We start from the raw sequence: 26,177 nt of genomic DNA, 5'->3' as shown, positions 1-26,177 counted from the left end.
CTCTGAATGTCCTTAAGTTTCCCAGCCAGAGCCCGGACTTGAACCCGATCTAACATTTATGGAGAGACCTGAAAATAGCTGTGCAGCAACCCTCTCCATCCAACCTGACAGAGTTTGATCTTCAGAGAAAAATGGGAAAAACTCCCCAAATACAGGTGTGCCAAGCTTGTAGCGTCATACCCAAGAAGGCTGTATTTGCTGCCAAAGGTTCTTCAACAAAGTACTGAGTAAAGGGTCTAAGTACTTATGTAAATGTGATTTACCTTTTTTGGGGGGTGAATGTGGGGAATTGTGTTTTGATTGATGAGGGGGAAAAAAACAATTTAATCCATTTTAGAATAAGGCTGTAACGTAACAAAATGTGGAAAAAGTCAAGGGGTCTGAATACTTTCCAAAGGCACTGCTTGTGCGTGCCTGTGTTTTCTTACTGTGAGTTCTCTCCATCCGTCATGCGTAGGATGATTGTAGCTGCTTCCAGGTTTCTGTCTCGGCTGCAGTCGTCTTTCAGTCGTCTTCTCCACATACTGCAACAGATATCAACAGTACAAACGCAATGACATATCAGACTTAGTGTGTAACAGTTACGTGAGTGTCCTTGGCATTATTGAAGAAGAATAGAGTGTTCCCACACAGACAGGTCCACAGCCGCTGAGAGATCTGTACACACAGACAGACCGAGATACGCAGAGAGATTCAGAGGAAATCAGAGACATATTGGAGCTGCATACCAGTTTTTCACTGAAAAATCTTTTAACATTATCGTACATTGTTACCTCATACTCAGTCTCTCTCACCCATAAAACCTTGTTTTTCCGCCATAGGGGATTTTAGAAACCCTTCAAATCAGAGCGGTCTTTCGTGTAAGCTTATCCTGGTGTAACGTTTTGATAACCGTGTACAAGGTGACTTATCAATATATTTGCATGTATTTACCGCCAACAAATGAAATGCTAATTTGCTGCTAATGTGGCTATCATAAAGAACTACACCATGATTTTCTGGACGAGACCGTCGAATCAAGGCAAAGGTAAGAATCTCTGGATTAACTACCTAATGTTAGCTAAATGTAGTAATTAATAAATAGGCTACATTTCTTAAATGTAACTGTTAGCAAAGGAGTCAGCTAGAGATGACATGCAGGAGCTTGCAGGGATTTATGGTCTTGCATGATGTCTTCTTTGGTGCTAATTAGCATTTGCATATCTGAGAGTAAATAGAGCTGAACATATTAATGAAAGCCATCTTGTCCGCGAGAGATTTACATGGTTATCAAAACGTCACGCCAGGGTAAGCCTATACAAAACACAGCCCATATTTTAAGTGTTTCTTTAATCCCCTATTGGAAAAATGAATGGCGGAAAAACTATTTGAACCATTCCCTGTTTGACCGCTAGGTTTTATGGGTATTATGACACCTCCAATCTGGGGATCTATAATGATCCCAGGGGATGATTCTGCACCACAGCTGTTGTCAATCCGTGGGCATGTGATCCTCCATTCAATAAAGTGCACCTGAACCCCAGTCCCAAACATCCGGCGTTACCTCCCTCCAAGCTATGGCCAGGCAGTGTTATTAAACCACAGCCACTGACAACACCATGCTTCGCTCATCTCCAAAACACCATAGCACAGTGGCACCATCTCTCAGAGAAAGAGATGGCCATATTAAAAGCATTTCTACAATCAATTCACTAGTATGGTCATTTAGACTCGCTACTGTGTAAAGGAAAAGGCTCTTGGATTCTATGAAAAAAGGATGAATAGACTAAAAATGACAATGCCTAAGGGACAGTTATATTCAAGCATAGGCAACCAGAATTGACAGATCCTCCTCATTGCCTTTTCAATGACAGTTCAAAGGTTAGGAATGCTTGTGACATTCAGCCAGAATTGTGAGCTAAACATTGACAGCTGTCTTTTTTTTTTTTAGATTGGTAAGTTATCTGGCCGCTAGACTAAGTTAGTAATCATGTTTAATTACCAGCCTGGGGAACCCAATTGATCTTGTTAGCAGTTTTTAATATATCTGAGTGAGACTGACTAACATTTCTCTACACCCTAAGGCAAAATGTGTACAATTGAAGGAAATGATCTGTAAAACAGCTCAATAACCTCTCCGACCCATGGCAAAATGAGTATAATTGCAGGAAAGGAGTTATAAAATGGCTAAATCTTCTCGCCGCCCCATGGCAAAATGTGTTGAATTGCAGCAAACTTGCTTTAAAAACAGCAACATTTTCTCTAGCCCCATGGCAAAAAAATGTAATTGCACGAAATTAACTCTAAAATTTAAAAAAGTAATGTGGGTACACAGGCCGGCGAGCAAATGCGCCCCCTCCTGATGAGTTAACATTTTTTTGTGGCCCCTACCCCCATCAAAGTTGCCCATCCCTGGTCTATATAATAGGCCTGCCTGTACATTCTTTGTTGTTATTGACATAATGACAGGTCCTGCCTTGACTCGGCTACAATCACCGGGCCATTTCTGCAGTGTTATCCAATCTAGTTCAGTGTCCAAATGTACAGTCATTGGTCCAACCCTAGGGTAATAGTGGTATGCTTAGGCGCTTAATTAATTCGGACTCCAGCTCAGTCTACTTTAATAACAATCACTTCTGAGTAAGAAGCAAGTGAAGTACACCACAGTATGTGGACACCTCTTCAAATGAATGGATTCGGCTATTTCAGCCACACCCGTTGCTGACAGGTGTATACAATTGAGCACACATTCATGCAATTTCCATAAACAAGCATTGACAGTAGAATGGCCTTACTGAAGAGCTCAGTAACTTTCAACCTGGCACCTTCATAGGATGCCACCTTTCCGAGAAGTCAGTTCATTGAATTGCTGCCCAGCTAGAGCTGCCCAGGTTAACTGTAAGTGCTATTATTGTGAACGGGACAGCCGAGTGCTGAAGCGTCCTCAGTTGCAACACTCAGTACAGATTTCTAAACTGCCGCTGGAAGCAATGTCAGCACAAGAATTCTTCGTCAGTAGCATCAAGAAATGGGTTTCCATGGCCAAGCAGCCGCACACAAGCCTAAGATCACCATGAGTAATGCTAGGTGTTGGCTGGAGTGGTGTAAAGCTCGCCGCCATTGGACTCTGGAAACGCGTTCTCTGGAGTGATGAATCATGCTTCACCATCTGGCAGTCCGATAGACAAATCTGGGTTTGGTGCATGCCAGGAGAACGCTACCTGCCGCAATGCACAGTGCCAACTGTAAAGCTTGGAGGAGGAGGAGTAATAGTCTGGGGCTGTTTGTCATGGTTCTGGCTAGGCCCCTTAGTTACAGTGAAGGGAAATCCTAATGTTACAGCATACAATTGCATTCTAGATGATTTTGTGCTTCCAACTTTGTGGCAACAGTTTGGGGAATGCCCTTTCCTGTTTCAGCATGTCAATGCCCCCATGCACAAAGCGAGGTCCATAAAGAATGGTTTGTCGAAATTGGTGTGGAAGAACTTGACTGGCCCGTACAGAGCCCTGACCTCAACACCTTTGGGGTGAATTGGAACACCGAAACTGCTAGCCAGGCCTAATCTCCCAACATCAGTGCCGACCTCACTAATGGGCGACACTTTAACACAGTATGCAATGCAACGCACCAACCTTTTCGTTCGGGCCCGTTTTTCCAAGTATCCTTCGTAGTAGCAGGTCGGGAGCTGCGCCCTGGTTCCCTCCGACCCCTAGCGCTGTTTCTTAGGTGTAGCAGCCATGAGTATAGCTGACTGGCTGGGCAAACAGAAAAGGGCACGCCTTCCTTTTATGAGAACGCCATGGATATCCGCCAAAAACTGACTGTCGTGTATGTCCTTATAATGGACATGTCAGTCAGAATAGGACGTATCAGTCGGTATAGGAGATGTCATGTGGTTTATTGTGCAGTTTGCATTGATTGATTCGGTTAGGCTTCTTCAGTAGGTTGAGCGATTGGTTGTGACATCTATTGCTTGAATATTATAACACACCTGCTTGGAAATGTATTTCAAAGCCTGACAGACCAATGCATTTTTCACAACTGACTTGTTTTTTAAACCACTGATTAGATTGTCCTAATCATTTTAGCTACCTACAGGAGCATGTAAATGAAAATGGATGTACAATAGACAACTACAACAAAAGAATGAATATGAAAGAGAGACTTTTCTGGAAATGGTCATTTATATGTAAATGAAGGTATCATTCACATCCCCCTGAAGACACATCCAGCAGACGGAAGGCCACTTCATTTTCCTTCATATTTATTTAAGAAGTGATCGGACAACATTCCCCATTTACATCGTCGCAAAAATATACAATAAATGACAATACAAAGATAATAAAAGAATGCACATAAAGATAATCCTGCCTTGGTTCAAACCTCGATCCACAGAGAGCGTAAATTACCAAAAACACAGAGCCTCAAAATAAGGCATCATCGCTGAAGCAAGACACACAACCTATAGACACATGCAGGCAACGAGCAATTTACAATGGACACTTCACAAAATGACTCTGTATATTAAAATAAAGCTGCTATTAAGATAATACTCGTAATATCAAAATATGATACTCCTGTGGGATTTGGTAGAAATACCCATCTTCGAATGTAGTGTGAAAAACATAAATAGATTGTCAGCAACGGCATTAGAATAGTTGAAGACAACGACACCAGTCCGCAAAAACGGACATGCTTGATCTGAGCCCTTTGTTACATTACTCATAGACACCGGTAAACAAGGTACTTAGACAACTGGAGCTCCTTCCCCCCCTGCCTGCCTAGTTCCTTTTATTTAGGCTAATGGGATGTGGTAACCCACACCTGAACATTAATCACCTACAGAGGCACTGAAACCCATGTTAACACAACAAATATAGCCCAAGAGACATGTAAACATTAAGTTAGGTGGAACGTGTTTAGTTTATGCACATAGGATAGTCGTTTTTTTTGGTAGAGCTGCATGTTCTAGGGAAGGAGTGGAGGGTAGTAGTGGAGAGGGAGATGGGGGGGGGTTATGTCATGACCTTTGAGAGACAGTGTTTGAGGGGGTGGATTAAGAGATGTCGGAAGGGGGTTTAGGGATGAAAATGGGAGAACGGGGCAGGTGTGAGAAGGGTAGGAGGCGAGGGGGCAGCGGAATGGGGGCAGATAGCCAGTGAGTGGGGGTAGGGTATAAGCTGTCCTGTGCCTATTTCGACATAAAAACAATGCGTATGTTCCACTTACAATTCCACAACTAGATAACGAGGGTAGACAGTTATTGGCTGTGGGTAGGGCTCATCACAGTTCTGAGGCTCTGGGTAAAAGGCGTAGCTTGAATTGAAACACCCAGTAAGACTAATAACGTCCATGGTCATATACAGTACTATTTCCTGTCTCTCCCACCCATCCACACCATGGGGTGACACGTGTAAATACAAAAACAACCCTTGTTTCAAATCCCCTTTTGGCAGCGGGTTGGATGGAACAGTCCGTGGTTATATCCTCTGAAGAGATGGGTTTAGGGACATTCAATATTGTGTGGATGAAGGGCAGGTTGTAGGCGGGTGGGTTGAATAAAGAAAAAAAAAATCCATAAATGTATCGTTCTTGTGCAATTTATATCGTCAGGCTACATTGAGGTATTTCTTTCATTATTTTAGGCTATCTGGCATTAGTGCATTAAGCCTAAACTTTAGGGCCTACCTGTACGCACGGCAACTAGCCTATACACCAATCACTTTTAGGAACAGGCAGAAAAAAATTCAATCCATGGAGGCAAAAAGGACAATGTTGGAGTTTCAATAAGAGAAAAGCTACAAAAGGAGAGTTGAAAATAAAGAGAAGGGAGGGCCAGAAAAGTAGTGTTTGGGAAAGATGTGGTGAGGCGGTAAAAGAGGATGATAGTGCCAGCTATGTTATGTGATGGTTGTGAATTAAAAAACATGAGCTGGCGAACACCCAGAAAAAAATGGTTTGTGTGGAGTTGCTGACTAACGGCGAATAAACTATCAAAATAAAGTTGCGCACTCCATGTATAAACTCCCAGCAATTTAATGGGTATTTACCAACATTTCAGCATCACTGTGCCTTCCTCAGGGTAGGAGGGTAGGAGGAAGGCACAGTGATTCCTGAAACGTTGGTAAATACCCATTAAATTGCTGGGAGTTTATACATCTGATGATTGTGAGGCACAAAAAAAATAGCCAGCCAAGACGGCCTTCAAATAGGCCTATGGCACGTCAAGGGAACTGTAGCCTGCTGTTCAGATGGGTTAGATGGAAACTGAAATCTGGACACTGACTGTGTGCAGATCTATAACCTCATACTTAATATGAACTCCTGCAGAATTAAGCATGTCTTGCAGTAAAATTATACACTAAATGTAGGAAATACGTGGACTTGGGAACAGGACTGGAGATTTTTTTTTTTTTTTTTCAGCATCTTGAGAGAATGTGAATGCTACAATTTCAAACCACATAATTTGCATCCAAGCCGAACTGAAACCTTGTCAAAAACATGTTAGGTTGTTCACAGCTTTCTATTTCCTAGTCAAACTGATGTCATTTGGGAATCTTGCACATAAAACTAAAAAATATAAAATGTTGTTATTGCATTTTCTCTCCAATCGCTAAACGTCTTTGCTCTGTGAAACTTTACCGAAGTTAACTAGATTGAAGCATTCATTCTATTGATTTATGACATTCTAGAAAGCAAGGGTTTAGTTAGTATTGTAGGGCAACATATGACAGAAGAGAAGCTGTATATATATAATTATAGACAAGTTGACTAACAAATAGCCTTCCAAAATGTCAGAAATCATAAGCAGAAACATGTCTAAATAAGGCAAAAACAAGTCCCTGCACCCTCGGTCCAAAAACAAGTCCCTGCACCCTCGGTCCCAAAAAATATTCTTGCAGTCTGACTAGCCTATAGTGCATTTTCTATATTTGCGGTTTAGGGACGGGCCTCGGACGTTCACTTTATCAGTCAGGCGGTTGCGGATGGGTTATTAGTAATTGCGGGTGTTAAAAACAGCTGATCCAAGCACCACTAACACACTGTATGCAAACTGACTGTAGCAAGTGAATAATAGGAGGTCACTCTACACTGTTACTTTGGCTTCAGCCCTCAGGCACACAGGGTTAAGCCAGAAGGCACAGATGGCTTCAAATCTAAGTTAGAACACAACAAACAGAACAAAGCACTTGGGTGGGCAATGGAACGTTTCCCTTTTTCATCTTTTGACCATATAAAAGTTAGCAAAAATAAGAGACAGACAGAAGAGGGAGGCAAAGGGGTATAGCAGACAAAAGGAAGATCTCAATTGCATACTCCTTTTTCTCGAAACCCATTGGAAGAAAAGGTCAGAGGGGACAGACCGGCTGGCTTTCTCATCCAATGGGTTTGAGCAGGAGACGAGGAGAAAGCAATTGAGATCTTCCCAGTCAATGAAAGGCAGCCTTGCAGCCGTAACAGTACTAAACGGAGATAATGTTATAGTGTTTAGAGACATGGTATACCTGGCCTGCAGAGCTGTGTGTATACCAACAGACAATGACCATTCACTACAGTTATTTACTAGCCTAGGTGCCCAACTGTTTCCAACAACACCATATATTTGCCTTGCCAAGGAAATGGCAACGTTGGCTTTAGTAGAAATAGGTAAGCAAACAGGCCAACTCTTCACGTAAGTTTAGACCCAGAGAAAAGCTGAACAATCACATTTACCAGGTATGGGATGAATTAGAAAAAGGACCATAAAATAAACAAAAATCAGCACTGAGGTCCATGCAGGACTAGCCCCTGGGCACATTTCTAGGATCAGCTTACAGTCCGTACATCCTAACCTTAACCATAAGTGGGAAACATACTCAACTGAACTTAGATCAGTCAGGGCAACTACATCCTACTCCTGAAGGTATAACAGGCTTAGACCACCAGAGGGCAGCATAGGACAGCTAAAGCCAAGATATATCTAACTCTCCATGCCAGGGAGGAAAATAATTGGTGTGTATGGATTTTGTGTTTTTATATAAGAAAAAGACTGTGCATTAAAATGAACCAGATTTTCATGCAAAGATTCCCAATTGTGGAAGAACAAAACATATTTAACCATTTCCCCTAGAATTAAGGGTCTATAAAGTAAATAGGTGATTAAAGGTAACAATTTCAAGGCAATTTTGTTGCAGGTTTTTTTCTAGGTGTGCTTAAAGCACACCTCTGGTAGTGTTCATGGGTACAGGTCACCCATAATGACAAATATCTCCTCTAGTAACCCCATCTCCATATGTCCCGGTAAGAGAGGTGTAGTGTACAGAGAATGAAAACAAAGATACACATTCCTTGTGCTAACCTTTCTCTCCATCAACATCTTCCTCCCACTTTTTCTATCCATCCATCTTTAGGTGAATCTCAATCTAAGGTGACCTCTCTCGTTTTATTTTCTTACACCGATATTTCCTTGTCCTGCTTTATTTAGATCAGTGATCATCAACAGGAGGAAGTCATTTTAGACTTTTGAGATGCCCCCCATCTTCTACCGCTGTCCTCCCTCATCTCTCCCTTCCCCCTCCCTCATCTCTCCCTTCCCCCTCCCTCATCTCTCCCTTCCCCCTCCCTCATCTCTCCCTTCCCCCTCCCTCATCTCTCCCTTCCCCCTCCCTCATCTCTCCCTTCCCCCTCCCTCATCTCTCCCTTCCCCCTCCCTCATCTCTCCCTTCCCCCTCCCTTATCTCTCCCTTCCCCCTCCCTCATCTCTCCCTTCCCCCTCCCTCATCTCTCCCTTCCCCCTCCCTCATCTCTCCCTTCCCCCTCCCTCATCTCTCCCTTCCCCCTCCCTCCCACTCCTCATCCCTCCTCTTGTTCTGTCAGTGTTACAGGGGCACCACCACTTCCACATAGTTGTTGGGGAAGAATCCTGATTGGCCGCGGATAGTGCCCTCCAACCAGTTCTCGTCGATGCGGTTGGTCAGCATGATGATGTCGCCCTCGCAGAAGCCCAGCTCACCCTCGTTCTCTGGCTCGAAGTCATAAAGGGCCTTAGCGCACGGCTCAGAGGCTGGGGAGAAGGAAAGGGGAGGAATGTGTTGAAGAGGGAAAGAGAGAAAATAAACTTTAATTTGACATTCTTTTGAAACGGATTCAGCAGCTTTGCTTTTCAAAGTGAGAGGCAGGAAAGGGACCAGAACACTTCATAAACGTCCAAACCGCTGCGCTCACAGGGTTGAAGGGAGACGTTACCCGTTACCAGATCCAGTGTGCGGGGTTAGTTTAGTCCCTCCAGGATTCTGTTGACCAATCACTGCACTAGTTCCGCAATTAAACAGTCAAACCACAGCAATATTTTCACACAAAACTGACCCATCATCACAGTACAAAAAGAGGGCTTGCAAAAATCAACCAATTACTGCACATTTACTGCATAATATGGTTCAATCAAGTCAACAAACGTTTTCACTCGTCAGCGTATTTTCGCAAGTAATTTGAAAAAAATATTCACATTTTGCCATGCAAAATGTCAGAATTGCCTCCCATGGGGCGCAGCGGTCTAAGGTACTGCATCGCAGTGCTAGAAGCGTCACTACAGACCCAAGTTTGATCCCAGGCTGTCTCGCAGCCGGCTGCGACCGGGAGACCCATTCGGCGGAGCACAATTGGCCCAGCGTCGTCCGGGTTAGGGGAGGGTTTGGCCGGCCGGGATGTCCTTGTCCTATCGCGCTCTAGCAACTCCTGTGGCGGGCCGGGCGCCTGCATGTTGACACGGTCGCCAGGTGTACAGTGTTTCCTCCGACACATTGGTGCGGCTGGCTTGAGTCAAGAAGCAGTGCGGCTTGGCAGGGTCGTGTTTTGGAGGACGCATGGATCTCGATCGTCAACCTCTCCCGAATCGTACGGGAGTTGCAGCGATGGGACAAGACTAACTACCAATTGGAAAGCAAAAAATGTCAGAATTGCTGCAACAATGAAGTGAAGTGAGTTGGCTGCAGTAAGGGGTTAAAGCTTCCCACACACACCATTCCATGTTAGTAAAACTCTCCTGAAATGAAGTGAGTCGATTAAGTACCATGTTAATTGCCACTCGTTCAACCTCAATCACAGACTCTCTCACACTCACAGTGTCGACTGTTCTTCATGGACCGTGTTCTGTGGAAGGACGTGACGTCTACGGGGGGGGGGGGGGGGGGTTATACATAGAGAAAGATCAGCTTTGGGCTGGTGAGACAAGACTACAATAGATAGATACATACAGAAACACACAGAGGCACACACACAGCTAAGTGCCAGTCTTACCTGAGGAGTATGAAGTGGGGTTGGCAGAGGGGGAGTACTCTCCATTTGAATGCTCCTGCTCTTCGTAGTCAAAGGAGGCTTTGGGTTTAGGAGTGTACTCACGCCTGGGGCGAGACTGGGCCTCGTTCACCCTGATACACACAGCAGAGGGGATGAATCAGTCACATGTAAATACACACAGATACACACAACGACAACCAACACAAACAGCTTCAACTGAATTGTAGAAGTCCACACACACACACACACACACACACAGCTGACCTACCTGTCTCGGAGTTTGTCAGTCAGCTCCTCCAGAATCTGCACAGCCTGTTTGTGATATTGCAGTTGTGACTCGACCAGAGAAGCCATCTGACTCACCTGCTCTACCTAGAGACAAGCACAGAAACCAGTCAGATTCATCAATACAGGAGACTGGACTAGAAACGCCATTACCAAGGGGGGGCTGGACTAGAAACGCCATTACCAAGGGGGGGCTGGACTAGAAACGCCATTACCAAGGGGGGGCTGGACTAGAAACGCCATTACCAGGGGGACTGGACTAGAAACGCCATTACCAGGGGGACTGGACTAGAAACGCCATTACCAGGGGGACTGGACTAGAAACGCCATTACCAGGGGGACTGGACTAGAAACGCCATTACCGGGGGGACTGGACTAGAAACGCCATTACCAGGGGGACTGGACTAGAAACGCCATTACCGGGGGGACTGGACTAAAAACGCCATTACCTGGGGGACTGGACTAGAAACGCCATTACCAGGGGGACTGGACTAGAAACGCCATTACCAGGGGGACTGGACTAGAAACGCCATTACTATTTACACTTTTGTTCTCCCCCCCTCACCACCCCACGGTCAATTTTCCGACTCTCGAAACTGCTTTGTTTCAGATTAACACGCCACTTACATGGTACTAACACATGTTGTACTCAGTCTCCTCATCTGATGAAATAAAAGGTCATCTAAGACAGGTTTGGCACGTTCTTAGGTTGCAGAGTCAAAGTGGAAAACTAGAATCGTCACCTAATACGCATTGCTGTGATATTACATAACTGTTCCACTCACTAGCTATGGAGTCGTGGCAAGCTGACTGCATATTGGTCCTGAAATACTCATCAACGCTAATGCTAACATTGTTGCCAATGCTAGCGCCAGTGCTACTGCCAATGCCAATGCCAATGCCAGATGTTGAAGCCCCTACTGGGTATTATAGTTTGGGAGTATGAAGCCTGAATTCTGAACTTCTACCCAGCCAACCAATGGAAAATAGCCTCTTTCTTCTTAACTAAACAGATTTTCCTTGCTTCTGTTGTTTCTACTTGCGTTCGATGAGTTTAAGCCCATTTGTTGCTGTGAAAGTAAGCACTTTGCGACTAACTAATTTGCAAGAAGCACCATACGAATAAAATGAGATTGATTGTTGCTGTCCATCTCTGGCATTATTCCCCAGATCCCTCAACTCTAACCCTTGACCCCTGAGATAAGTCTCACATCAGTCTCCAGCAGGTTGTGCATGGAGCTCTCTGCCATCTCTTTGGACTCGTGGAACTTCTCCAGGGCTGATCTCAGCTCCTCGTCTGGGATCTTCCCCTGGCGTTTCTTCTTATAATCGTAGTCCAGACGCCTGCCTTCCAACTTCTTCAGATGGTGCTGAGGAGGGAGGAGAGAGTCCTCCATTAGTTGATTGTGAAGGGTTAGAAAATAAAATGTGTAACATTGAGGGAGAGTTGAGAATCCCTTATTCATCTCATTCTAGGTCTCTACCTGGATGTCTTTGATGTCCTTGTCGACGACGGCCTGCAGTGGATCGATAAAGTTCTGTTTGACATCGATATCCAGGGAATCTTTGACCTCAGCAAGCCTCTTCATGGACTCGCCCACATCCACCAGGGCGCCACCTACAGGACAAAGACAGTTACATGAGAGTGAGCACACAATCCCCTCACCGGCCACAATAAAGGACAAGGTTCTTCTGTCGAGTACGTGGTCCCTACTTCACACACACAAACGCACCTGGAATTCAGTATTCTGAGAGCCAAAGGCTAGGGCACAAAGGTAAAATAAAGCTTATGGTAGTTTATGAAATCACTCTTTCTTACCAAAGTTGGTGTCCTCTCCAATCTCTCGTCCGAACTTGGCCATGCTCTCCCCCAGCAGCCCCTCAGCCTGGGGATAGCCAGGGCTCTTCACCTGGCCCCGCATCTTAGACACCGTGTTCAGCATGGTCAGCTTGGCCCTGGACGCTGGGTTGGGCTGCAGGTACTCCGATGTTTTAGAGATGACATCCACCACTGCTTTACTGGTCACATCTGCCCTCTGTGGGGAAGGGAAGAAGGAGAGACAGTGAATGTACAATCTACTCTGACAAAATGGATCGATAGGAAAATCCAATCTTAAGTTAATAGGAGTGTATGTTTTTTGTGTTGGGGAGAGATCACTTACCTTCTCCAGATCTTTGAAGTCTTCATCCAGCTTGGTTCCCTCTGCACCTCCGACCTTCTCACTGACCATCTACAAAAGGAGAATAATAAGTTCAAGTCTTTTACATGCATTCTGCAGAGGACAACAAAGCCGTTCCTAATTCAAACAGAACAGTAGCATATAGAAGTGAAATGATGCATGGACCTCGTGATGGAGAACGATTTTATTTTATTGCGATTTTGTTAGGGCTGACCCCAATTAGTCGGCAGGTCGATTGTTGTAGTCGAGCAGTAGAATAAACTCAGCAAAAAATAAATAAACATCCCTTTTTCAGGACCTTGTCTTTCAAAGATACCTCATACAAATCCAAATAACTTCAGATATTCATTGTAAAGGGTTTAAACACCGTTTTCCCATGCTTGTTCAATGAACCAAACAGTTAATGAACATGCACCTGTGGAACAGTCGTTAAGACACTAACAGGTTACAGACAGTAGGCAATTAAGGTCACAGTTATGAAAACTTAGGACACTAAAGAGGCCTTTCTACTGACTCTGAAAAACACCAAAAGAGAGAAGCCCAGGGTCCCTGCTCATCCCCGTGAAAGTGCCTTAGGCATGCTGCAAGGAGGCATGAGGACTGCAGATGTGGCCAGGGCAAAAAATTGCAATGTTCGTACTGTGAGACACATAAGAGCGCACTACAGGGAGACAGGACGAACAGCTGTTCGTCCTCGCATTGGCAGACCACGTGTAACAACACCTGCACAGGATCGGTACATCTGAACTCCACACCTGCGGGACAGGTACAGGATAGCAACAACAACTGCCTGAGATACACCTGGAACGCACACCTGGAACGCACAATCCCTCCATCAGTGCTCAGACTGTCTGCAATTGGCTGAGAGAGGCTGAACTGAGGGCTTGTAGGCATGTTGTAAAGGCAGGTCCTCATCAGACATCACCGGCAACAACGTCGCCTATGGGCACAAACCCACCGTCGCTGGACCAGACAGGACTGGCAAAAATGCTCTTCACTGACGAGTTGCGGTTTTGTCTCACCAGGGGTGATGATCGGATTCGCGTTTATCGTAGAAGGAATGAGCGTTACACCGAGGCCTGTACTCTGGAGCAGGATCGATTTGGAGGTGGGAGGTCCGTCATGGTCTGGGGCGGTGTGTCACAGTATCATCGGACTGAGCTTGTTGTCATTGCAGGCAATCTCAACGTTGTGCGTTACAGGAAAGACATCTTCCTCCCTCATGTGGTACCCTTCCTGCAGGCTCATCCTGACATGACCCTCCAGCATGACAATGCCACCAGCCATACTGCTCGTTCTGTGCATGATTTTCTGCAATACAGGAATGTTAGTGTTATGCCATGGCCAGCGAAGAGACCGGATCTCAATCCCATTGAGCACATCTGGGACATGTTGGATTGGAGGATGAGGTTTAGGGCTATTCCCCTTAGAAATGTCTGGGAACTTGCAGGTGCCTTGGTGGAAGTGGGGTAACATCTCACAGCAAGAACTGGCAAATCTGGTACAGTCCATGAGGAGATGCACTGCAGTACTTAATGCAGCTGATGGCCACACCAGATACTGTTACTTTTGACCCCCCCCCCCCCCTTTGTTCAGGGACACATTATTCCATTTCTGTTAGTCAGATGTCTGTGGAACTTGTTCAGTTTATGTCTCAGATGTTGAATCTTGTTATGTCCATACAAATATGTGCACGTTACGTTTGCTGAAAATAAACCCAGTTGACTGTGTGGACGTTTCTTTTTTTTGCAGCGTTAATATAAATTACCGTTCAAACGTTTGGGGTCACTTAGAAATGTCAGTTTTTGAAAGAAAAATCTAATTTTTTACCATTAAAATAACATCAAATTGATCAGAAATACAGTGTAGACATTGTTAACGTTGTAAATGACGATTGTAGCTGGAAACGGCTGATTTTTAATGGAATATCTACATAGGCGTACAGAGTCCCATTATCAGCAACAGTCACTCCTGTGTTCCAAGGGCACGTTGTGTTAGCTAATTCAAGTTTATTACTTTAAAAATGGCTAATTGATCATTAGAAAAGCTGAAAACTGTTGTGCTGTTTAAAGCGATAAAACTGGCCTTCTTCAGACTAGTTGAGTGTCTGGAGCATCAGCATTTGTGGGTTCGATTACAGGCTCAAAATGGCCAGAAACACAGAAATGTCTACTGAAACTCGTCAGTCTACTCTTGTCCGAAGAAATTAAGGCTATTCCATGCGAGAAATTCCCAAGAAACTGAAGATCTCGTACAATGCTGTGTACTACTCCCTCACTGAACAGTGCAAACTGGCCCTAACCAGAATATAAAGAGTGGGAGGTGCCGGTGCACAACTGAGCAAGAGGACAAGTACATTAGTATCTAGTTTAAGAAACAGACACCTCACAAGTCGTCAACTGGCAGCTTCATTAAATAGTACCCCGCAAAACACCAGTCTCAATGTAAAACAGTGAAGAGGCGACTCTGGGATGCTGGTCTTCTAATGTACTTGTCCCTATGCTCAGTTGTGCACCAGGGCCTCCCACCCCTCTTTCCATTCTCGTTAGAGCCAGTTTGCACTGTTCTGTGAAGGGAACAAGGACATTTCTAAGTCACCCCAAACTTTTGAACGGTAGTGTGTGAGATATATATATATACACACACACACCTATCTCAGTGAACTAATCCATTGGAGGCCTAGACTAAAAGCCAATTTATGCTTGATGTGAAAATGTGGCCAGTGGATCCATAATGGCCAGTGGATCCATATGGAGGGTATGACCAATTGTGGAGCCTCTGGAGGCATGCAGTGGCCAAATCATCCTGTATAAACACAAATTAATTTCCATGAAAACTTCCTTCACAACAGCTCTGCGCTGCTCCGTGGAGCGCAAGAAGTATGAATGCCCTGACTTCTGCAGAGGCCGTATCACCATAAATGCTGCATGGCCAATGCAGATGTCGGATTGACCATGCAGCGCCCAGATTCACAATGCACTTCTCTCTCCAGAAAGCCTTCTCTCCCGCCAATTGGTGCACATTCATTGTTTCATAACTTCATTGTGTGAATTGTTTGCGTTTGATTGTTAGTGTAGATCAACTCCATTACATATAAATCCCCAGTAGTACATTTACCGTTAATTCTTATAATTTGTAATCTACAATGTTTGTTTGGTTAAGGTATTTTCTGTTAATGCATTCAATATATTATTATTCCTTTTACCGTTCTCATTGTGCATAGCGCACAACCAAATGCAACACTTGTGAGAAACAAGTTTTAGTTTATTTCATACCATTTAGGAGTTTTGTCAATTCAATTTAGTCATTGTCTTTTGTTTGGAGCGCTCCTGTCAATGTTGATTAAGCTTATAGGCTACCTGGTCTGCTCTCTAATGTAGGCATATAAATGTGCCCATTTGGGGATCTGATAGTATTTCTGATTGGCTTAACGCACCACCACTAATGACATGTGGAGCGTCTCAAAATAATGTTTTCACCTCAAAACATGAAACAAAGGTCTGTTTTTACTTCCATTGAAAAAGATAAATAGTTCCTCAATGTATTTGAAAAATCTTTCCAGCGCTCTCCCTTTCAATAACCACACACATGAAAGGGAGAAATGTCATGCTCTGATCTTGTGGAAACATAAAATAAGCCTACCTGATTACTTCTTGTCAGTGCTCGACTTGGACTCAAATAAGTTCCGGTACTCATTTTGGGTGCTGGTACTGTTTATATTTTGGGTGCAGGAGATATTCTATAAAGAGGTACATGATGAGGACCAGCTACTGACAGCTGTCGTCCTCATTATGCTACATGACATAACTAGGAGGTGGGCCTGCCTGGGAGTGGGAATATATTTATGGTATTTGTTTTCATATAATCAACATGTCTCTCTGGTGTGTGTGTTCATACGACTCAGTTCAGCGGCTTCACAGTTTTTCCTTTCTGTTTATTAAAATGTGGCCGTATCCCCTCAGCGGTTCATCAAAATGTGGCCGTATCCCCTCAGCGGTTCATCAAAATGTGGCCGTATCCCCTCAGCGGTTCAAAATGTAGCAACTGAAAAGGCCACTGATTTTAATGCCGGAGTAGCAAGATGAACAACATGTGTTGCAGTCCTCATGCCTCCTTTTCCCACCAGAGATGAGTTTATCAAATCGACTTGTTTGTGGATAAAACGCCGAGCATGACGTGGTGCACATAAAAATACGTTTTGCGGTTAAATTCCCATGTACCGAATCATTGAATACAAGTTAAATGGGTTTTTAATCGCATTTTCAACTTGTTTTGTCACTTACAAATTATTCATTTTATGTATAGCGAATGAGCCCATTCTGGTCTTTGCGCGTGCGCTCTAACCAACAGCTGGCAGATAGTGCTGGCTACCTAGGCTACATGATGAGATTCCTATTATAGACAAAAGAGCAAGATCCTTTTTATTTGTCAAACAGCAGCCAAGCATCGCTCATCATGTCACCAGAAAACTACCCTCAATATTTAATGTAAAGCAGCATCAAGCTCATCACCGTGCACTTTCAGCACGTTGTGAAGTTCATCATAACATTTCATCTGTAGCCTAATAAACTGCATGGTTTACCGAGTCGTAGTGGGAGGACCACACAACATATGGTTATTATAAAAAATACAAAAAGATCCTACCTTGTCTAGCGTGATGTTTTGGCAACATTTGGAAAGTTTACCGACAAATGTGCTGTTCCCATCAGGGCTGTCATGTATTTTACTCACATAAAAAGGTTGGATGGAAACCTGGTTACTGTAAAGTCCTAGTTATTTTGTTGCTTTGACAGTGATTTCTGAAGATTTCTCTTTTATTTCATGTGATTAGTCATTCATTTGACATCTGTCCCTCATTTTAAGGTCAACCCTGTTACGTCAACTGAACTTGTTTCAATATGTTAAAACTATTCCTTATGATAAAAAAAAAATTGAACATAAAAAAAAGAAAGCCAAATCAGAGTAAAATCAGTTCAGATGGTTCTACTCTTTTTGGCAATTTTGTGGTGGAAAACTGAGTGGGTCAAACATAACACGTCAACCTGATAGGCTCGAAATGTTAATTTCATTTTTTGGGTGAAGTTTGCATTCAATTGCCACTCCCGGTTGCACACAACATGCTTCCATTCCCCCTGTTACAAGGGGATTCATGGCTGATTTAAGAATAAATCTTCAACACTCTTTATTTGGCAATTACGACAGCCATTTTTTTTTTGTGATGCACCGATATAACATTTTTAACAGATACCAATATTTTCCTTGCCCAAAAAAAACAATACCGATATTTAATATTTTAGCGGCCTTTTAAGCATTCTAGTACAGTTAAAGTGTTCACACACATACAGGCGCAGGTCTAAGGTACTGCATCTCAGCGCAAAAGGCATCACTACAGTCCCTGGTTTCAATCCAAGCTGTATCACACCCGGCGGTGATTGGGAGTCCCATAGGGCGGCGCACAATTGGCCTAGTGTCGTCTGGGTTTGGCCGTCATTAGAAATAAGAATTTGTTCTTAACTGACTTGCCTAGTTAAAGTTACACACACACACGACCAAAAAGTTAATTTGTTGGCATTTATTACCAGTAAAACATGATCAAAACCTATTCCTTTCACTTACCTGCTGCGCTGCTTCGTTGTTCATTTGTTCAGTCGTCTCAACCAGGATTTCTATGGAACGCAGTTTGGGTCTTTGCGTGTCAAAAAAGATACATGTCAAATAACACTATTTGATGTGTCAAATAAGCTTGTTGACCAATCAGGACCTGAATATGACTGCACGTCACATAATTTAACGAGTTCATAATTGTTTTACGTAGTTATTACAGTATCACTCGTATTTCATATGTCGTAATGATTTGTTGATACGTATGCTATAACGCTGCTAAAGTCCCGCGCACCTACAGTCCTGGTCATAAAAAAAAGCTAGCTAGTTCATGGATGCAAACAATGTTCTTCCCCCAAAACAATCTGTTTCAGTAGCTATAGTTAGCTAGCTAACTGTCATCTAAAATAACCCTCATTTATAAGGCAGTTCTTATTTGATTAATGCGGGTCGGAACCATCTATGTGAAGCTAGCCACAATAAGGATTAGCCACAATAGCGGACATTGCAGTTAGCGTTCAAAATAAAAGTATGTCATTGACAGTGATGCAAATGAATACAAATAGTAGAATTATGGCACAATTGAATAGATTATGCAAAACAAGGTTGGAATGTAATATAAAAATCAACAAAATACTATTTGTTAATCTGTTCAAATCACACTGTATGTATTATACTTTAGAATTGCATTGGGGGCATACTTATTTCACTGACCAGCCTTACCTGTGGATTGTGGATCAATGACACGGGGTATCAGTCTACTCAGTGACACCCAGATAACATTAGCGTAGTAGCTTTTATTGCGGGACTCCGAAACAACTGAATTGAGCCACATTTACTGTCAACCCATGTGTATTGAACACTATTCCCGAGGAAAAACAACACTGCATGGATGTTTTGGTGTCTGATAACTGAGGAGGACGTTGGGAAAAAAATTGCTTGGGTATTGAGTAGACCAATACCCCATTTCATTGTACCCCAGGGCAAGCTGTACAGTGCAACATGAAGGTCAATACACACAATAGGCTGACTGGAGAGGTGATTTCACACAGTCACAGTCCCGTGATAAAAACTACAACACAAATATTTGTGTAAACTCTTCACAGTTGTGTTCTGTGGGTGTCACCGAGTAGACTGATACCCCAGTTCATTGCTTCACATTCCAACCTTGTTTAACATGATCTAGTCTAAATATGATTCCACCAATTGTAACCTTCTACATTACTTTCTAAGAGGTACTTTTATTTTGAAGACAAAACTCAAATTCCACTATTGTGTCTAATCCTTATTGTGGCTAGCTTCACAACACATAACCCGTTCTGGTCGTGCCTCACTAGCCAGATGAAGCTAGCTGGCTGCTTATAACGTTAGCTTTGGGCAACAGGGTTAAGTAGCTGCATAGCTATTTATTTTCATGAACTGAAGTTCAATTTCAATAGGTGAACAACAAGTGACTATCTAGCTAATACTTAAACACAAGGATTCCTAAATCATTGCTAAGAATAATGAAAATGACTGCAATTTCTACTGGTCATTGTCTTCAGGCTGATTGTATTGGTGCTAGCTAGGTAACAATCTAAAGCTAGCTAGCTACCCCAGAAGTTGCGGCCGAACAAATAATGCTTTATTACCAACGCTGTATTGTAAACACATTGTTCGTGGCCAGTGTTTGCAGACTTTTGTACAGCTTTGATAGAGCTACTGATAGTAGTGGTGGCACTTGGCTTGCAAGAGCAAATTTAGAACACAACATTCTATAATAGAACTGTTATTTACCGCGTCAGATAGTGTTATTTGACGTGCATCTTTGACACGACCTAAACAACGTTCCATAGAATGTCGTGAAGCTAATAGCAGTGACGCTATTACTGTGTAAGTCTAGTAGGGCAACATCTGAAAAATAGCGCACTTGGTAACGTTAGTGTGTACCGGTGCTCGATCAGTCGCGAAAGCCAACGTCACCCACGACAGAGAACGGTTGATTGTCAAGGGCAATGAATTCCATTATCCTGCCATTAATGGATTTTCGCCTTTTGAGTTGTCTCGCTGAAATGTTCTTACTTTTTCAAATGACTGCTTGATCCACACAGCAGACATTGTGGGCTAGGTTAGGAATACTGTGTTGCAAGTGTAGTGCAACATTTTACGTTGCGTCATGTACCTACAGGTATGCATGTCAGCTTTGACATCGATTTTGAAAAATCGGCGTTAAACTATACATCGGGCCGATACAGATTTAGGCTTTTTTTTTTCCGATATGTTCACCGATATCGTGCATCCCTATTTGTATTTATTCTTTAACATCGAGATGGGAAAATTTGTTTATGAAGTTGAACATGTGCTCTTTCTTTAACACTTCTCAAAAAAGGCCCCAAATTAGTGGAACATCCCATTAGATAATCCCATGTGAGGAAGTGAGTGTGTGTTTACCGGCAGGCTGTTGACCGAGTCTGTTCTCCTGGCTTAATAACAACCCAGGAATCCGGTTTGGGCACTACTGCAACATTGCCAGGATTCCAAAGCACACCAGAGCCAGGAGAACAACTCACCCAACAATCACTCACAGCTGTGTGAGCAACACACCAATAGACTGACCCATTTCCAAAACAGGCCCCTATAGCATAACAGATGGCCTCATAATAAGGGTCAGTACACTCAGACACCCACGCCCTGATTTCTCCCAGAGATATTTAATGACAGGGGTTTGAGAGTGACTAGGCCTTGCCTACTAGGTGCCTTCGTGCTCATTTACCCAAAAACCAGTCAGACTATTTTATAGTAGTGAGGTGAGTGGGACAGTCAGGCCATTCCAGTTCACACACAACACATTGTGTTACATCACTAATTATGGAGGCCTCGAGAGTATTTACTACTAAAGATCAAATAGAAACGGTTCAAATTGGCCTCTCAAAGCTGTCAGATGACTTCCTTAGGACTACTTACAACCTGTTCTGTATCTACTTCACTTGTGGCCAAATGCAGATTGTAGTAGTATCTGCAAAGGCTATAATGTATCTCAGATCCATCCAATGCAATAACAACCCTTTTATTTGTGTTACACCACTAGTACTTCCTAGCCTCCGGTTTTCAAGGGGATATGAAAAAAATAGAGCCTGTGACACAACATCCGCATTTGGACGTTAACAAGGCGACACTTAACTCCTCCTCCACATTTACTGGATTGGTTGAACATTGCAGAAGAGAACCTCCCAACAGTAATTTCCCCCAAGACCAGTATGTAAGGAATATAGTTTCATGAGTTTCTTTTACACCTGTTAAGTACTTCTGAAACAGGTGATACATTCCACATAAAGGTAATAAGCATGTTTGTATCCGGCGAGTAGGTGCTAATCAGTGTGTGAGTGAGGAATACACCTGCCATGGCTGGTAGGCCTAGCTATGGAACCATCAATCATGGACTCATCTGCAAATTGGCACAATCACACAAACACATTTCACTTGTCATGAAGATGGACAGGTGAAGGGAATGGGAGAGGGGGAAAGGAAGAGACCAGTGTGGTGGCACTGGAGGGAATGGAATGTCCATCTCCCTCCCAGAAACACCAAACCTTCCCTGCATCCCTCCTAATAAACGGCCAAGTGAGAGTAACTTCAGAGGTGCATTCTATGTTGTTATTCATGACATTGATATGACAATGAAGGCGGTACAGATAGGTCAAACTACAGATACTTATATACAGTACCTGTCCAAAGTTGACACACCTACTCATTCAATAGTTACTATTTTTTAAACAAATTTCTACAACGTAGAATAATAGTGAAGACATCAAAACATATGGAATCATGTATTAACCAAAAGTGTTATAAATATATATATATATATATTAGATTCTTCAAAGTAGCCACCCTTTGCACACTCTTGGCATTCTCTCAACCAGCTTCACCTGGAATGCTTTTCCAACAGTCTTGAAAGAGTTCCCACATATGTTGAGCACTTGTTGGCTGCTTTTCCTTCACTCTGTGGTCAAACTCATCCCAAACCAACTCAATTGGATTGAGGTCAGGGGATTGTGGAAGCCAGGTCATCTGATGCAGCACCCCATCCCTATCCTTCTTGGTCAAATAGCACTTACACAGACTGGAGGCGTATTGGGTCATTGTACTGTTGAAAAACAAAATTATAGTGGGACTAAGCACAAATCAGATGGGATGGTGTATCACTGCAGAATGCTGTGGTAGCCATGCTGGTTAAGTGTGCCTTGAATTCTAAATAAATCCCTGAGAGCATCTCCAGCAAAGCATCCCCACACCTCCTCTTCCATGCTTCACGTTGGGAACTAGACATGCGGAGATAATCTATTCACCTACTCTGCGTCTCACAAAGACACAGCGGTTGGAACCAAAAATCTCAATTTGGACTCATCAGACCAAGAGAGAGATTTCCACCGGTCTAATGTCCATTGCTCGTGTTTCTTGGCCCAAGAAAGTCTCTTATTGGTGTCCTTAGTAGTGGTTTCTTTGCAGCAATTCGACCATGAAGGCCTAATTAATGCAGTCGATAATTGAGATGTGTCTGTTACTTAAACTCCGTGAAGCATTTATTTGGGCTGCAATTTCTGAGGCTGGTAACTCATGAACTTATCCTCTGCAGTAGCTGTAACTCTGGGTCTTCCTTTCCTGTGGCGGTCCTCATGAGAGCCAGTTTCATTATAGTGCTTCATGGTTTTTGCAACTGCACTTGAAGAAACTTCCAAAGTTCTTAATTTTCCAGATTGACTTACTTTCAAGTCTTGATGGACTGTCATTTCTCTTTGCGTATTTGACCTGTTCTTACCATAATATGGACTCAGTCTTTTACCAAATAGGGTTATCATCTGTATACCACCCCTACCTTGTCACAACACAACTGATTAGCTCAAACACATTAAGGAGGAAAGAAATCCACAAATGAATTTAACAAGGCAAACCTGTTAATTGACATCTATTCCAGGAGACTATCTCATGAAGCTGGTTGAGAGAATGCCAAGAGTGTGCAAAGCTGTCATCAAGGCAAAGGGTGGCTACTTTGAAGAATCAGAACTATATTTTGATTTGTTTAATAGTTTTCTGGTTACTACATGATTCCATGTGTGTTTTTTCATAGTTTTGATGTCTTCACTGTTATTCTACAATGTTAAAATTAAAATGTAAAATTAAAAAACCCTGGAAAGAGTAGTTGTCCAAACTTTTGACTGGTACTATGCGTTATCGTAATACAATGTCGATGAAATGAGATCATCCTGAGCTCAAATGAAAAGGGTTTATCACATACAGCTAGATTAATTCCCCTCTAGTCTACACCGATTTATCCGTTCCTCCAAGGAAGAAAATGTTTTGCTAAACTCAGAAAGAGGGGGGGAAAGTATTTAAAGTGAATCATGTAAACGTTCTGATACGAAACCCACTAACGTTAGTTTGTTTATGTTTGCATAGAAAAAATTGCTATGACACACCGAAACAATGGTGCTGTTTTCAAACACTGTTTTTATAGTAAATTGAAACAATGTGTCAATCTCATTACGACACGACAAAGTAACGTTGTGCTGAACTGACAGCTACTAGCATAGCCAACTCACTGGAGCTATGCAGATTTAACTTTACGAGGACTTTTCAGGCCACTGAAGTTAGCCATTAGACAAATGTAAAAGTTAAATAATTTAGCTAATAAATAAAACATTTGGGTCAGATATTTCCATGTCAAAAGGCACATTTAACTAGTTAGCTATATTGCAAAAGTAATGCTAACGTCGCTAGCTTTCCAGCGAATTTAGCTAGCTAACATACAACAACATTTGCCGAAGTAAAAAGTTGTTCACTGACCTGGCTTGCTTTGTAAAATTGTTTCTTGAAGCCTGCGACTGACATTTTTGATGCAGGATATAAGCTTCTTGCAAGTTACTTTTAAATAATTGCTGAAGTTTCTCTTCTGCGTCGTTTTCTCCGTAGCGGACTAAACTTCCTTCACCGTGGAGTTTAGTCCTCAACAGTGGATCATACTCTCCTCCAAGCTAGTTTTCCTTTGCGAGTGGAACTTGCCTGGCAACCAGTCTACTTCCTGCAAGGCATAGTAGCTTCTGCTATACTGAACAAAAATATAAACGCAACAATTTAAAAGATTTTACTGAGTTACAGTTCATATAAGGAAATCAGTCAATTGAGATAAATTCATAAGGCCCTAATCTATCGAATTCACATGGCTGGGCAGGGGTGCAACCATAAATTGGCCTGGGAGGGCATAGGCCCACCCACTGGGGAGCCAGGCCCAGCCAATCAGATAGAGTTTTTCCCCACAAAAAGGCTTTATTATAGACAAAAAATACTCCTCAGCACCCCCCCATGAATTGCGTGGTTACAAGTGGTCTGTGGTTGTGAAGCTGAAGGTACTGCCAAATTCTTTAAAACGATGTTGGAAGCAGTTCATTGTACAGAAATTAACATTCAATTCACTGGCAACAGCTCTGGTGGACATTCCTGCAGTCAGCATGCCAACTGCACACTCCCTCAAAACTTGTGACATTGTGTTGTGCTACAAAACTGCACATTTTTAAAGTGGCCTTTTATTGTCCCCAGCACAAGATGCACCTGTGTAATAATTATTATGCTGTTTAATCAGCTTCTTGATATGCAACACCTGCCAGGTGATGTATTATCTTTGCAAAGGAGAAATGCTCACTAACAGGGATATGAACAATTGTGTGCACAAAGGTTGAGAGAAAGAAGCTTTTTGTATGTATGGAAAGTTCCTGCTATTTTTTATTTCAGCTCATGAAACAAGTGACCAACACTCTATATGTTGCATTTATATTATTGTTCAGTGTATATAAACTGGATTTGCAGTTCCTGCTATTTTTCAAGCAGATTAAGTGAGGCATAATGGGGAAAATAAGTTATAGATTGGAAACAGATTTTGTAGGCCTGCCTGCCTGCCTGCTTGCCTATAGACAGTCAGGGGATAAGGTATTCTATCCGAATTTATTTTCTCTGATTGATTTTCAGTGATGTCCCCATGTGATGACAGGCCATTTATTTTTGAAGACATTTGGACAGTTTCCCAGACACAGATGAGGCTAAACCTAGTCATGGACTGAAAATCTCTATTGAAATTGCATTTTTAGTCCAGGACTATCTGTGTCCAGGAAACTGGACCTTATTGTATTTCAGAAGCATTCGATTTCTCTCCTAATCTTATCTTCTTTATCTGCAGATCTGTGAGAGGACCGGTATTTTCAAATAAAAGGTGGATGCCACCAGGAATCTTCTTTCACCTTTACCCAGTCCCCTCCCCCTACAGCATTGCCAGAGAAGGAAAGGAGACACCGGGGAAGGGACTAGCTGTGGGCCACAGGGGTGGCAGTCAGTGACAGCTCTGCTGAAGACAATGGATTTTTCCCAGTCGGCTCCTTTTTCTTTCCCAAGGCGTGAATGTTTTTGGCAACATTAGAGCCTTATTCAGAGAGGTACAATATTTACAATGCTGCAGAATATATACAAAAATGTATGGTGCTGATGTCATACCTTTTCTAATTGCAGAGAATCATGTCTGTTCAGCGCGATACATTTTACAATGTGGTGCCATCCTGAATGATCCAGGTCCCACTCTGCAGTTCGGAGTGTGGCGTGTTCTTAACCTGGTCCCAGTCTGACTCTGCTCTCTAGCCAACTCCTTATGGAAATGTCATGCCAAAACAATGACAATGGAGTTTGAAAAAACACAAACAGATCTGGGACCAGGCTAATGTGTTATACATGAGACTCTCAACTCTTTTCATTGTTATTATTGATTGTTGATTATTGATTAGCGTACTGCATTGTTGAGAGAGCTAGCACATAACCATTTGGCTGCACTTTTTATAC

At 42.9% G+C, this 26,177-nt stretch overlaps 1 protein-coding gene across 2 annotated transcripts; it reads right to left on the bottom strand.

Moving 5' to 3' along the window:
- Positions 1-4,224: 4,224 nt before the first annotated feature.
- On the bottom strand, positions 4,225-24,518 carry LOC109874990 (endophilin-A2). Of its 2 annotated transcripts, XM_031809850.1 has the most exons (9): positions 24,144-24,518; positions 12,705-12,773; positions 12,362-12,578; positions 12,027-12,160; positions 11,754-11,912; positions 10,526-10,629; positions 10,258-10,388; positions 10,082-10,129; positions 4,225-9,025 (listed from the first exon to the last, which is right to left on the bottom strand). In XM_031809850.1, exons 1-9 carry the CDS (start codon positions 24,186-24,188, stop codon positions 8,841-8,843), a joined length of 1,092 nt encoding a protein of 363 aa, XP_031665710.1. In that variant the 5' UTR covers positions 24,189-24,518; the 3' UTR covers positions 4,225-8,840. The 2 variants fall into 2 exon arrangements, with proteins under 2 accessions (XP_031665710.1, XP_031665712.1); XM_031809852.1 differs by lacking the exon at positions 10,082-10,129 and having other exon boundaries at positions 24,144-24,517.
- Positions 24,519-26,177: the final 1,659 nt, after the last annotated feature.

Source organism: Oncorhynchus kisutch, linkage group LG30 (genome assembly GCF_002021735.2).
Source record: "Oncorhynchus kisutch isolate 150728-3 linkage group LG30, Okis_V2, whole genome shotgun sequence".
In the NCBI taxonomy this organism is placed as follows: domain Eukaryota; kingdom Metazoa; phylum Chordata; class Actinopteri; order Salmoniformes; family Salmonidae; genus Oncorhynchus; species Oncorhynchus kisutch.
This window is presented reverse-complemented; position numbering and strand designations above follow the sequence as displayed.

Excerpts from the sequence above, each read along its gene's own strand:
- LOC109874990 (XM_031809850.1), bottom strand. The coding sequence starts at position 24,188 with ATGTCAGTCGCAGGCTTCAAGAAACAATTTTACAAAGCAAGCCAG. Across the intron at positions 11,913-12,026 it reads AGGACATCAAAGACATCCAG|CACCATCTGAAGAAGTTGGA; the intron begins GTAGAGACCTAG and ends CTCCCTCCTCAG. Across the intron at positions 10,130-10,257 it reads CCCCACTTCATACTCCTCAG|ACGTCACGTCCTTCCACAGA; the intron begins GTAAGACTGGCA and ends CCCCCCCCGTAG.